At 44.4% G+C, this 15,014-nt stretch overlaps 1 protein-coding gene across 1 annotated transcript in view; it reads left to right on the top strand.

The window, feature by feature from the left end:
- Positions 1 to 15,014, top strand: part of AGBL1 (AGBL carboxypeptidase 1) — a 754,644-nt gene that overhangs the window by 47,772 nt on the left and 691,858 nt on the right. The window contains exons 2-3 of the mRNA XM_078448995.2: positions 10,250 to 10,313; positions 12,317 to 12,463. Coding sequence (XP_078305121.2) covers positions 10,250 to 10,313; positions 12,317 to 12,463 — 211 coding nt within the window. The remainder of the gene's footprint in view (positions 1 to 10,249; positions 10,314 to 12,316; positions 12,464 to 15,014) is intronic.

Genomic DNA, 15,014 nt, shown 5'->3' with positions numbered 1-15,014 from the left:
AGGAAAACACATGGCGTATATAGGATTCATGCTATATGTGGTTTCAGGCATCCACTGGGGGTCTTGGAAGGTATCTGTTACAGATAAGGGGAGACTACTGTGTTTGCTTGTTCAGTTGCTGATAGAAAAATTGAGCTGTGAGGGGAGCCTGGGTGGCTCATTTGGTCAAGCATCTGACTCTTGATTTTGGTGCAGGTCATGATCTGATGGTTCGTGGGTTCAAACCATGCATAGGGCTCTGTGCTGGCAGTGTGGAGCCTGCTTGGGATATTCTCTCTTGGCTCCTCCCCTACTGTCTCTCTCTCTCTCTCAAAATAAATAAATAAACTAAAAAAATTGAGCTGTGTACCTTGTTAATTTCTGTAACAATGTTCTCACTGGAATATACTTTGAGGTGAATCCTGTCATCAAAAAGGACAGCAAGACTCTGGCAGATTGCATACTAAGTTTCAATTCCATAGTTTACTGAGTGTCTACTCTGTGCAAGATCTCATACTAGGATCTGAGGATACTGAGGGGAACAAGACAAAATACTTGCTCTAGAGGAGCTCACAGTCTAAAGGGAGTGTGGAAGATTAAAAATGGTTGTAAATTCTTTTCTAGTGCTCCAATTCAGAGGTGGAGCCTAACTCCATCCTCTTGAGTCTGGGCTATGAACAGGGACTTGACAGACCAACAGAATGCAGCAGAGGTGATAGTTGGACTTCTGAGGCTTTCCCCCAGTCCTCTTGGAATCCTTGGTCTGGGAGAAGCCAGTTTCCATGTAAAAAGGCCAAGTACCTTCTGACTGTCATGCTGGAAAGGACACATGTAGGTACTCTGGTCAACAGTCCATGGTGAGCCCAGTCCTTCAGTCTGCCAAGGTGACACTATCCCTGCCATGGTGTCAGATATGCAAATGGCACCATCTTAGAACTTTCAGATCAGCCAGTCCGTCTACTAGCTGAGTGCCACTATGACCTTACTTGACACGATGGACAGTAGAAGAATCTCCTGGCCAAGTTTTGCCCAGGTTCCCTAACCACAAAATCAAGAGCTATAATAAAAAGGCTGTGGTTTTAAGCCATTAAATTTTGGCAAAGTTTGTTACCCTACAATAGACAATCAGAGCAGGGAGGTAAGACAGTAACCAGGATCTAGTAAGAATTCTCATAAAGGTATATACAAAGTGGGTTGTGGGAAAACAAATGTAGAGCAAACAATTCCTTTTTTTTTTTTAATTTAAATCCAAGGTAGTTAGCATATAGTGTGATAATGATTTCAGGAATAGAATTTAGTGATTCATCGTTTACATGTGACACCCAGTGCTCATCCCAACAAGTGCCCTCCTTAATGCCCATCACCCAGCTAGCTCATCCCTCACCTACCTCCCCTCCAGAAATCCTCAGTTTGCTTTCTGTATTTAAAAGTCTCTGATGATTTGCCTCCCTCCTGTTTTTATATTATTTTTGCTTTTCTTCCTGTATGTTCATCTGATTTGTTTCTTAAATTCCACATATGAATTTCTTAAATTCTTAAAAATCATATGATATGTGTCTTTCTCTGACTGACTTATTTCGCTTAGCATAATACACTCTAGTTCCATCCATGTTGTTGCAGATGGCAGGATTTCATTCTTTTTGATTGCTGAATAATATTCCATTATATGTGAGATACATACACACACACGCGCACACACACACACACACACACACACACCACATCTTCTTTTTCCATTCATCAGTTGATGGACATTTGAGCTCTTTTTATACTTTGACTATTGTTGATAGCACTGGTATATACATTGGGGTGCATGTGCCCCTTTGAATAAGAATTTTTGTGTCCTTTGGACAAATCCTAGTAGTACAATTGCCGGGTCATAGGGTAGTTCTATTTTTAATTTTTTGAGAAACCTCCACACTGTTTTCCAGAGTGGCCTCACCAGTTTGCATTCCCACCAGCAGTGCACAAAGTTTCCCCTTTCTCCACATTCTCGCCAACATCTGTTGTTTCCTGAGTTGTTAATGTTAGCCATTCTGACAGGTGTGAGGTGGTATTAGAGCAAACAGTTCTGTTCTCAGAGAGGCCAGGTCACCACATGGCACCACTTCAGAGTGCAGCAACCATGTTGTAGTCTTTGTGAATGGCACCCCCTGGAGCTGTGCAGTGTGCAATGTGAGCAGACATGTGGTGGTTTTGGGTAATGGGTGCTGGGAAGGCAGCTTAACTGGGAGAACTATATAGAATGCATACTCGAGCTTGGAACTGAAATATAAGTAGGTTTCATGGGCTAAGGAAGAGAGGGGTAGAAAGGTAGAAATAGTCCTTCAGCAGTGGTAGCAACATGAGCAAAGTTTTGAAGTCACAGGGACTCATGATGGTCTTGGGGCATGGTCACTGGTCCTGTGTGGGCAGCAGGCTGGGGGCTGGGGTGCCTGGAGTGGCTGCCAATGAGCCTCCAACATGTGCAATGTGAAGGGTCTTAATTACATGCTATCATGAGGAGTCAGGAGGAGGAAAGCAACTGGGTGACACAGATGATTTCAAAGCAAGGGAAAACAAATGCGAAACAGCATTTGAGAAAATTGCAGTTCAAAACCCCACAGACTATGAGAGACACTGTTTGTTCTTCCAACTGCCTGCCTCTCCCCAAAAGCTTGGCAGAACCAGGTTTTATAGGAAAGTCTTAAACAACAGGGGATTACTCAATGATTCATTTAAAAGGATCATTAAAGGAAAATCGAGGCACATCACATCCTGCCTTCTTTAATTGCTCATTTATTATTACTGTGGGTGAGATAATGGCTTTGTGTTATCCTTCTAAATAGTGTAAAATATTTATTGGTAAATATAGCAGTGCATAAATTAATGCCAGTTGAGATTTTGTGTAGCATTTTTTCTCCACTGATAGCCATAATTTTTATTTAAAGAAAAACAATATTGTGTTGATTCATTCTGGCTCAGGGCTGCGTGAGAGCCTCATGAACACAACATCTGTATGACGATACTGTTTCTTAGTTTCTGTGGGATGGCTGGCCTAACAGTTGTTTGTGAAATTAATTTCTTTCCTGTTTATTACGACCATAATGCTTGAGAAGAGGGCACGTGGAGGTGTGAAATTTTCTTCTTTTCTCTGTCACATCAGAATTCAGGAACAAACTACTTAACTAAAAGTGGCTTTTATAAGTGAGGGGATTTGTTATTTCACTCGTCTGAAAGTCCACAGGTAGGTGGTTCCAGAGAGTTGATTCAGTGGCTTCACGATGTCACCAGTGACCCAGGTTCATGTCCTCATACAACAATGCCCAAAAATAGGAAAGAGATTTTTTTTTTTGCATTGTTTTGTTTTTAATGTTTTCTCTCTCTCTTTTTTTTAATCCTGGAAAAGAAATCTTTCTGGAATCTCAGCAGATGTCAACTCAGATTTCCTTACCCAGATCTGGGCTAAGATTCACCTCTAAATCATCACACAAAATGGAGAAAGGCTCAGAGGAGATGAACTGTGGCCCCTTCCCTGGGCAGGGGAGAGTATCATGTGCATACTCCCTCAGCACGCTACTGCCCATACATGAAACCACTGAGGTTTTCTTGGAAGCAATTACAGAGGGATGTCTCATGCATGTGCAGCCAAGTGTGTTGGCTACAGGTCAAACCAATTTAGGGGTGGTGATTTAGTACATTCTGCATGCCCAGCTCTATATCCCTGCTGGCAGGTACAATAGAAGCATATAGAGCAATGCTTGTTCTCAGGGAGCTTTAGTGGGCATTGTAACAAAGCAGGCAATTCATAAGCTTGAGATATTAATTCAACCCAATATATGGATGATCCTTGGACCTTTGGAGATGGGGATTCAGAGATGAATAAGACCCACTTCTTGCCCACAGGAATTCACAATTCCTTTCACCATCTGCTTCATTCAATCTGGTCATACTGGAAGCAGTTTTATCCACTGATGTCACCACACTCTGTCATGCTTCCCCCTGAGCACACAGGGCTGCAACAGAGCTGGAACATTCCCCTCCCACCCCTTTCTGTCTGGTTTCTCAGAGTCGTCACTCATGGATCTGGCTAGGTTAATGCTCCTTCCCTGGATTCTTCCAGCATCTTACTTTGTCACGGTCCTTACCATCCCAGGTCCTGATTGTGTGCCAGGCCTGGAGCCCCATGAAGGCAGATTGCATTTTGATCAATTTGCATCCTTAGTCTGGTGCCTGGAACATAGATGGTTTTCAATGAACGTTTGTGGGAAGAGTGCATGAATAATTGAATGAAAGGAAATTAAATCTGGATCTTTTATTCCTCTTCAGTAAGTTTCTACTTTATTAGTTTTTCTCTTTTCCTCTCTCTCTTTCTTCTTTTTCTTATCTCTCCATTTCCTCTCTTATTGTCCTTTTCCTAGCCCTTTATTCATAATTAACTAATGAATCTAGCATTTTACAAGGTACACAATATTGTACAGCCTGGCTTTTAACTTTTATCCCCCTCCCTCTTCTCAGAGATAAGACCAATTTGGGGGTGTTGGAGGTGGATCCAGAACCATTAGTGTTGATCAGGAACACCATTCCAGGGACTTCATTTGTGAGCCACCTTTGGGCCCACTTTCAAAGGGCTGGAGTCTTGCCATGATATTGTGATTTATAACAAGAAATATATATGTCATGTATATTTCAAAGATATAATTTTTAATATATTTTTAAGTTTTTATTTATTTTGAGAGAGAGAAAGCATTAAGTGGGAGAGGGGCAGAGAGAGTGAGAATCCCAAGCAGGTTCCTCACCATCAGCAAGGAGCCTGACACCTGAACTCATGAACTGAGAGATCATGACCTAAGCCAAAGTCAGATATTTAACCAACTGAGCCACCCAGGTGTCCCTTAAAGATTTCCTTTTTAAGTAATTTTCTACACCCAGTATGGGGTTCCAGCTCACAACCTTGAGATCAAGAGTTGCATTGTCTACCAACTGAGCCATTTAGGTGCCCCAAGAAATACACTGTTTTGAATTTGTCCCATTTCAGGCACAGAGCTCCTAAAACCTTAGGTATCTCCAAAGTGATGAGAGCAAGTAAGGTGTCTTTTGTTATATTAATGAGATAACTTTTGGGCCCCACCCTAGGGTGGGGGCTGGTTGCCGGGAGAACCAACCGTGTGGTTGGAATTTTCTGTCCCCCTGACCACCCTTTGGCTCTGACCTCTGGGGAGCGGAGAGGGCCTGGAGGTTGATTCTAGGTACTTAATGAAGCTTTCAGAAAACCCAAAAAGGACAGTGTTCAGAGAACTTCTGGCTGGCAATGTAAAAATTAATAAAAGTAAACCCTAGGGGCCAGCAGAGGGAGCTCTCACATCCTACCACTTGTCAATTGCAGACCCAACAGGAAGAGACTTGCCTTCCAGGTAGGTTTGTGCTACCGCTTTTAACTATCCCAGCAGGAGGAGGACAATTTTCCTCCTTCCCCTGGCAACAGCCCAGCCAATGAGAAACTGTCACAACTCAGCTAATGAAAAGCCACTATACTTCCAGCTCCCAGTTTTACGCCAATGGACTTTTTGTTTATAGCAGCTCCGCCCAAACCCCCTCTATAAAAGAGCCAGTCTTTCCTTTGTTCTCTTGGGACTTGTGTGTAGTTTTGCAGTGGCCTTCTTGTCCCGGTTTGTAATCCTCTGCTACCCCAAATGAACCCAATTTTGTTGGTAAAATAACTGGCAGTTTTATTTCTTTTTTAAAAAGTTTTTAAATGTTTATTTTTGAGAGAGACAGAGCACAAGCTGGGGAGGGGCAGAGTGGAGAGGGAGACACGGAACCGGAAGCAGGCTCCAGGCTCTGAGCTGTCAGCACAGAGCCCGACGTGGGGCTCGAAGTGAAATCATGACCTGAGCTGAAGTCGGACGCTTAACTGACTGAGCCACGCAGGTGTCCCGAGTTATACCCTTTTATAGCAAACCGGTAACCTAGTAAGTAAAATGTTTCTCTGAGCTGTGTGGGCTGCTTCCTTCCCGAGGAAGGAAACTTTAATTTATAGCCAGTTGATGAGAAGCACAGTTGACCCTGGACAACGCGGGTGCTGACTCCCGTACACAGTCAAAAGTCCTCGTATAACTTTTGTCTCCCCCAACACGTAACTAATAAATAGCCTACAGTTGACTGGAAGCTTTACTGATAACATTAACAGTTGATTAACATAGATTTTGTGTGTGACATGTATTAGGTGCTCTACACTTAGAGTGAGCTAGAGAAAAGAGAATGCTATGAAAATCATAAGGAAAATACATTTACAGCACTGTACTGTATGGGAAAATGTCTACATGTAAGAGGATCTATGCAGCTCGCACTCCTGTTGTTCAAGGCCCAGGTGTACAGGCAACATCCTGGACTTTGAGGTTGAAGCCTGAAGTGGGGGGGCAGTCTTGTAGGGCTGAAGTGAAACTTTAGCCAGTGGAATCTGATGCTGTTTCTGAGTAGATAGTGTCTGAATCGAGTTTAATTGTGGGACACCCAGCTGGCATTCAGAGCACTGTCTTTTGGTGTAGGGGACCCCTCTCCCCCGACCAAGCACACGTTGCAATTTTTACCAGAATCAAAGACCAGCAGCCTCTCCAGAATGATGGCCCGGTTGCAGCACTGACTCTTGGTTCGTGTTCGCAGATTTGGGGAGACTAAGGAGGGGCAGGGAACATTGATGCTGTGCACATGTATGGATGACATTTGCAGTGGGACTCCCCTGGTGGGAGGCAGAGACAGTCAGATAAGTGCCTGCCGAGACTGGCCTCCTTAGGCTAAAGCACCCAGTGGAGGTGTCAGAACAAACCCAAGTCTTTTTCCTGGGGAAGTATAGATATCAAGTACCTCAGGATCCCCAGATGTCTCATCACACCTAGAATAAGAGTTAAACATTTATATTTTGCTATTTTTCTCATTATGGATTCTTTTTGCATTATAGTAAAACCTCGGTTTGTGAGCATAATTCATTCTGGAAACATGCTTGTAATCCAAAGCACTCATAAACCAAAGCGAATTTCAAGAACCGTTGGCTCAGTTGTGATCCTGTGATGTTCAGTGTCATGTACTACTTGTATTGCAAGACTTCGCTTGTCTATCAAGTTAAAATTTATTAGAAATGTTTGCTCATCTTATGGAACACTTGCAGAACAAGTTACTCACAATCCAAGGTCTTGCTGTAATTTTGATTTGTTAAAGTATAGCATTAAAATATCATTTATCTTGATTACTGCATTGTAAAATTAAAATTTTGCACCCAAACTAGGGCCTCACTTGTCTCACCCTAGTCACGGCCCTGGCTGGGATGTTGAAGTGTGAGTTCCTCAAGGGTATTAAGCCCAGGATTGAAGTGTAAGCACCGCTCTGCCCTGGGGTGCGACATTGGACTTCATGGCTCCTTTATGGTTCAGTGTGGCTGCATTCTGAAAAACATGTATGGTACACTTTCCCTGGAACAGGTGCTGGGAATACAGATATACACAAAACTTGGTCCCTTCTCTAAAGATTCCTATCTAGCAGGGATAGGATGGGAAGCATGCCACTACCACATAGTGAGTGTGCTGCCAGGGGTAGCTCATAGTGATGTGGAGAACAGGGAGACCCCAGACCCAGCCTGCAGGAGGTAGGGGTCTGAATCCTATGGGAAGCCACTGGTTCACTTGAAGGTTGAGTTGACACTGACCAGGAAGAGGGAACAGTAGGATCATAGGTACAGAGGCAAGAGACTAGGTGGTTGAGCAGGAAATTATAAGTAGTTCCACGCCACCGAAGCATATATTTTGGGCAGGGAGGTTGTAATGAATGATAAAGCTGGAAGAGGCAAGTGCAATAAGACCATGAGGAGCTTTGGAAACCCTATTCAGGAGCTCTGACTTTATCCTGTGTGTAATAGGGAGTTATTGAAGTCTTTGAAGCAGATGGGGAACATGAGACTCACTAACGTGAAGATTAAAGCAGTGCCTTAAATAACCTACCTAAAAAGTAGCATATAGGGTTCCTTTTTCTCCACATTCTTGCCAACATTTGTTATCTCTGGTCTTTTTGATTAAAGCCATTGCAATAGGTGTGAGATGATCTCTCACTGTGTTTTGATTTGCATTTCCTTGATGATGAGTAATGTTGAGTATCTTTTCATGTATGTGTTGGCCATCTGTATGTCTTTGGAAAAATGTCTATCCAGGTCCTTTGCTGATTTTAAAATTGGATTATTTGATTTTCTGCTCTTGAGTTGTATTATTTTTAATATGTATTTTGGATATCAGCCCTTTATCAGATACATGCTTTGTGACTCTTTTCTCCCATATTGCCTTTTCAATTTATTGATTGTTCCTTTGCTGCCCAGAAGCTCTTTAGTTTAATGTAGTCCCAGTTGTTTATTTTAATTTTGGTTGCTGATATTTCTGATGTCCTACCCAAGAAATCATTGCCAAAACCAATGTCAGGGATTTTTCCCCCCGTGTTTTTTTTCCCCTAGGAAGTTTGTGGGTTCAGACCTTATGTTTAAATCTTTGATCCATTTAAAGTTAATTTTCTTGAGTGGTATAATATAGGACTCTTAGGTATAGATATAAAAGAATTGAAATCAGAACCTTAAAGAGATATCTGCACACCCATGTTTACTGTGGCATGCTTAACAATAGCCAGAACATGGAAGCAACAAATTGTCCATCAATAGATGAATGGATAAAGAAGACACACACACACACACACACACACACACACAGGAGTATTACTCAGCCTTGAGAAAGAAGGAAATCCTGCCATTTGCAACAACCTGGATGGACCTTGAGGGCATTATGCTACATGTGATGAGTCAAACAGAGAAAGACAAATACTGCATGACATCACTGATCTGTAGAATGTAAAAAAGCTGAACCTGTAAAACAGAAAATGATGGTGGTTACCAGGGGCTGGGGAGTGGGGGAATTGGGGAGATGATATTTAAATGTATAAACTTGCAACAAGTCAGTAAATAAGTTCTTGAGATCTAAGAAAAAAAAAAGAAAAGTAAAGTAAAAGAAAAAGAAAGAGAAAAGCAAATTACAGTGCAAAGACCACTGGCCTAGTGTTTGGGAACCTGGCCTGGGCTGTACTTCAGGCTTTGTTCTTCTTGGCCACTTCAGGGGACTTGAACCAGTTTTCCCTTTTGGAACCTCAGTGTTGTCTTCTGCATAACTGAGGGGAGGGTGTCAAGCGTTGCAAGGATCCCCTAGAACATCTACATGATGAGATTTGGCACCACCTGAGGTTCCTCTTGAGAAACTAAGAATTTATCTTTACTACGCAGAGAAACTTTTCCTTCAGAACATCATGGATTAATGTTTCTGCGGTCTGCCCTGTATTTACAACGAATCTCAGCCCACTGACATAGTTGAGAACTGGGCTAGCTTTGGTCCACAAAGTCCCTTCTCACTGTCTCTGCATCAAGTATTGATGCTTTTTTTTTTTAATTAGTTTTTTTTTTATGTTTAAGAAACACATTCTTCTTTATAAAATTTTAATTCCAGTATAGCTAACATATGGGGTTATATTAGTTTCACGTGTAAAATATAGGGATTCAAGAATTCTATACAATAATCAGTGTTCATCAAGATAAGGGTACTCTGGGGGTGCCTGGGTGGCTCAGTCGGTTAAGTGTCCAGCTTCAGCTCTGGTCATGATCTCACGGTTCGTGGGTTTGAGCCCTACATCGGGCTCGCTGCTGTCAGCTTAGAGCCTGGAGCCTGATTCGGATTCTGTGTCTCCCTCTCTCTCTGCCCCTCCCCTGTTCACACATGCTCTTGCTCTCTCAAAAAATAAATGAACTTAAAAAAAAGAGAGTTAAGTGTGCTCTTAATTCCCTTCACCTATTTCCCCCATCCCCCTCCACCCCCCCCCCCCCACTTCCCCTCTGGGAACTATCTGTTTGTTCTCTGTAGTTGAGAGTCTCTTTTTTGGTTGGTCTCTTTTTTTCCCCTTTGTTTCTTAAATTCCACATGTGAGTGAAGTTCATTGCTTATTCTTCTGCCCATCATGCTGATGTTACTACAAAATGGATCCCCAAAGAGGTATCCTGAAGGCTAAATATGGAGGCAGAGCCCCTGGGACCCTTATCTCAGTGAGTTCCCTCATTGCCACCACTTAAGAAGCACCCCTTCCACCAGTTCTTACCGCCAAAATCTCTCCCAATGGGAGGGAGCACAGCCCTGCCACATCCATGTGTGCCTCCCTGACCACACCACCTCCCTCCTTTTGCGTTCCTTCATAAAGATGGCTGCCTGTGTTTTCATTGCAGAACTCCTCTGACAGGGAGTCCATCCTGAACATCCTCCAGGTTCTCGGAGATCTTCTTTCTGTTGGTGAGTAAGGGGTAGTGGGGGCACGTGGCTGTGTGTCTCCTGGAATCTGTGTGGCCTGGAGGGTATTGCTTCAGCTCAAGTTCTCTGTCAGGGACTCTGTCACCAGCCCATCTTTTTCACTGAGGTTAATAAGACCCAGGGTAAAGTGGGCTGATTGTACTTTGGGCTCTTAGGGTTCTTCAGTCTTGTCACACACCCTATGGTGACCCAAACTTAGGAGGAAATTCTGCTCTCGGTGGTTCTTCTACGATATCTCATCTATGGTTATCCCAGGTCTAAAGAGAGAGCTAGCCCTTTATGACTCTACCCCTCCCCTTTCTCTGCTCCCCTCTGTTGGCCCATTAGACAGCCAGGTATTAGCAACTTCTTAACGTATGTCAAGTGCAGATGGGAATATGGGGTAGGAGGTGGACTTAACAGTGTGGTAAGCTGTTAAGTTCTCAGAGAAAAGATGATACAGTTCACTGTGCTGGAATCAACTGAGTTAACTGGGGCAGGCCTCGGCTAGCTCACTTCAGCATGAGGGTCCTGGAAAATATACCTTCTGGGACATTGCAACATTCACTCTGTTTCCATTTCTGGGTATACCAGCCACATTGCATTAGAAAGAAACGTTAACACCAAACAGACAATACCAAAGTGAATGTCCCTTTCAAGCCACAGAGCCTCCAATTACAGGTTCAGGAGGAAGGGTCCAGTCATAGTGAGGTTTTCCTATAGGCTGTGCTGCCCTCTGATGGCAGGGTGACTTCCCAGCAGTCTGCTGAGTGAGGTACCCTTTGTAGGTGAAGCCAATTGTCTTCTGGGATGGTGCCTCCTTCAATTTGTCCAGAGGTGTCTGGAAGACTTGAATGAGACCTTGGAGTTCTCCTTCTGAGATAGGTGCTGATTATTGTTCCTTTAGTAGAGGATGCTACTTTTCATTGGGATTAAAAATCAGAGGGTCCCCTTTGCCGATAATGTCCCACCCTGTTGGCCACCTTGTGAGGACAACCATGCCCAGTGCATAGAGAATCACTGAGATCTCCTTCCAGGTTGAAATGTAATCACTGCTTTTGAGCTTGTCCTGGAGCAAGGTTGGGGGGGGGGGGTGCCCTGCTCACAAGTATTCTTAAGTAGAAAGACCAATATATTTTATCATAACTCCACACCCTTAAAAAAAATTTTTTTTAAACATTTATTCATTTTTGAGAGAGAGAGAGAGAGAGAGAGAAGGAGAGAGAGAGAGAGAGAGAGAGAGAGAGAGAGCGCGCACGAGTTGGGGAGGGGCAGAGAGAGAGAGGGAGACATAGAATCCAAAGCAGGCTCTAGGCTTTGAGCTGTCAGCATGGAGCCTGATGTGGGGCTCAAGCCCACGAACTGTGAGATCATGACCTGAGCCAAAGTCAGATGCTTAACTGACTGAGCCACCCAAGCGCCCTCCACACCCTTTTCAAAACTCCTGAGATGGATGATTGGATGCCTGTTTCTTAAAGAATCGCTCTAGCTATTTCCATATATTCCTCTCATCAGTTGCTGAAGACCAGCATCAAAAAAGTCATATACCATAAATTAAATTATTCCAGATAAACTATCACCCCAATCCCTGTTACTGAAGAGTCACACCTATATCAGAAGACTACTGATATTCCCTCTTCTCTTAAGGGTATGATTCTAGGTAAGCCTATATGCATGTTTATATACATGCACACGCAAATACACATACATACACTGGGACTCAGCAGGTTCTCAGGAAAGCAGACTCCATTTATTAGAGCTGTGGTAGGTGAGCGCACCTAGGTTCTTACATATCCCATTATTTCTCCATTTCACACCTCCACCCCAACCCCTTACCTGAGTAAAAGCACAACTTGGCACAAGTTGCTTCAGAAACCATACAGTCTTGGTTTCTGGGGCGAATGAAGTGATCCTTGCTCCATCTCTGTCTGTGAGGCCCGCTTTCTGCTCCGAGGAAATGAGGTTGATTGTTTGGGGGCCTAGCTCTCCTCTCCTTTCTCCCTCAGGCACTGACCGAAGGATTCGCTACATGATCAGTAAGGGTGGCAGTGAGGCCCTTCTGCAGACCCTGGTGGACACAGCGAGGGCAGCCTCTCCAGACTATGATGTCCTCCTGCCCCTGTTCCGGCTGCTGGCCAAAGTTGGCCTACGAGGTACCCCCACCCCCGGACCTGAAGATGACCAAAAGGCACTTGTGGGATTGTTGTCATGAGAGCAATTTGGGAAACTCCTGTGGGGGAAGTGCGGGGGGACCTAGACACCCTGGTGGTGGTGGTGGTGGGACTGGCCCCACAGGAGAGGTGATTTTGTTGTCCTGGATGTGCTATGGCAGAGCCCAGAGCAGGCCCAGGCTCCGGGGCATGGAGCAGGTGGGGGACCGAGGGGTAAGAGTACCAGGCAGTTGTCACTCACTCACCAATAAACAGAACCATCTTACACGGACGTTTATTATGTAAGTGCATGAGTTTCCCGCAGCTGCCATAAGGAATGACCACAAACCACGTGGCTCAAAATAACAAATTTAGGGGCGCCTGGGTGGCGCAGTCGGTTAAGCGTCCGACTTCAGCCAGGTCACGATCTCGCGGTCCGTGAGTTCGAGCCCCGCATCAGGCTCTGGGCTGATGGCTCGGAGCCTGGAGCCTGTTTCCGATTCTGTGTCTCCCTCTCTCTCTGCCCCTCCCCCGTTCATGCTCTGTCTCTCTCTGTCCCAAAAATAAATAAAAAACGTTGAAAAAAAAAAATTAAAAAAAAAAAACAAAAAACAAATTTATTCTCTCACTGTTCTAGAGGTGAAAAAGTCTGAAATCAGGGTGTTGGGAGGGTTGGTTCCTTCTGGAATCTGAGGGAGAATCTGTTTGGAGCCCGTCTCCTTGCATCTGTGTTTCCAGCCATCCTTGGTGCTTCTTGGCTTGGACACACATCACTTCATTTTCTGCCTGCATTTCCACATGGTGTTCTGTTGTATGTGCCCTTTGTGTCCTCTCCTCTTCTTACAAGGACATTGGTCACTGGATGTAGGGCCCACACAAATCTGTGTGACCTCATATTAACTAGTTAAATCTGCAAAGACCCCGTCTCCAAATAAGATAATCTTCTGAGGTTCCAGGTGGACATGAATTTTGGGAGGCCAGTGTTAAACCCATTACCATCAGTCACGTGGAAGTGGAGCTTCCTTTGCAGAAAAGAAGATGGGGGCCTAGAACTCTTTCCACTTGTGTTCGATTCCCATTTCTTTTTTCTCAGAGAAAGCCCTGAAACACCTCCCTAAAACCTTAGAACTTCGTGGGGCACAGTTCAAAAAGCCTGAGTGCTCAGGATGCATGTAAACCTTGCAGCCTAATCATACTAGCTAAGCTCCCACTGTGTGCAGTCTTACGTAAGTCATAGTTGAGAAGCCCAGGGACTGTGAAACGTGGGCTTTTGTTGTCCAGTGCAGCCAGCAACAGCCAAGGACACAGGGACTCCGGGGCACTCTTACCTTTCGTTGTTTGGATCTCTGCTGCGTCCATTCAACATTCCACAAACAATGACTAAGACTCAGGCACCAGCTAGCACCTGCGTGAGTGTGTTCTAGACAAAACCAGTATAACTCATTCACTGAATATTCAACCAGCTATTTACTACACACCTCCTAGGGCTGGGCACCATACTAGGCCCTGGGAACTCTGGTGAGCAAGAGAGATAAGGAGCCTGCTCTCATGGAACTTACATTCAAGTGGGCAAGGGCAGACGGTGATTAATTAACTAGACAATAGCAGACTATGATAGTTAGCTAGTAGCTATGAGGGAAAAACAGGGTAATGTTCCTCTAAGGTGGTCAGGAAGAAGTGACATTTGAGCCAACAGTTGAAGGATGAGAAGAAGTCAGAGCAAAGTGTGGTCAAGTGAACTTCAGAAAAAGATTGAGGAGGGGCACCTGGGTGGCTCAGTTGGTTGGGCATCCGACTTCAGCTCAGGTCATAATCTCCCGGTTTGTGAGCCTGAACCCCTCATCGGGCTCTGTGCTGACAGCTCAGAGCCTGGAGCCTGCTTCAGATTCTGTGTCTTCCTCTCTCTCTACCCCTTCTCTGCTCATGCTGTCTCTCTCTGTCTCTCAATAATAAATAAACATTAAAAAATGTTTTTAAAAAGAAAAAGATTGAAGAGACACAGTCTCTACTCTGGTTATAAACAGTATAAACTGGGAAGCCATGCCTGAGTTTCAGGCCTGGCCCTGACACTATTAGCTGTGTGACCCTGGGAAAATTACTTAACCTTTCTGAACCATTGGGTTCTCCTCTATAAAATGGAGGTATCAGTATTTAATTCTTGGGTTGGTGTAAGGATTGAAGTTGTAAGTGACCTGCTTAGTGTGTGGGGCCAGAGGCCTGGCAAATAAGAGTCACGTAGGTTTCATAGGAGAAAGACGAGAGATGTACCAGGGCCCTGATTTCCAAATTGCGAACTGTTGTCATTGTATCACCACGGCCTCTGCCATCACCAGATTGTAGTCCTCACCATTGCCATGCAGGCTGCCACTGGCCAACCTATACAGAACGGAAATGAGCTTGGCTGCTCGGGAGTAGAGCCCGATAGATGCTTCGCTTCTGGTGACAGGAACTGGTCATATTAGTTTGGTCACCACCTCTTCGCTGGTGTCTTGGTCTGGAGATGAATATTGATAAACCAGGTTTGGGACACTGTCTCTGTTTTTCTCATTTCCAA

This window comes from Panthera onca, chromosome B3 (assembly GCF_046562875.1).
Source record: "Panthera onca isolate mPanOnc1 chromosome B3, mPanOnc1 haplotype 2, whole genome shotgun sequence".
Classification (NCBI taxonomy): Eukaryota; Metazoa; Chordata; class Mammalia; order Carnivora; family Felidae; genus Panthera; species Panthera onca.
Note: the sequence above shows the minus strand (reverse complement) of the source record. Positions and strands in the feature narration are given on the sequence as shown.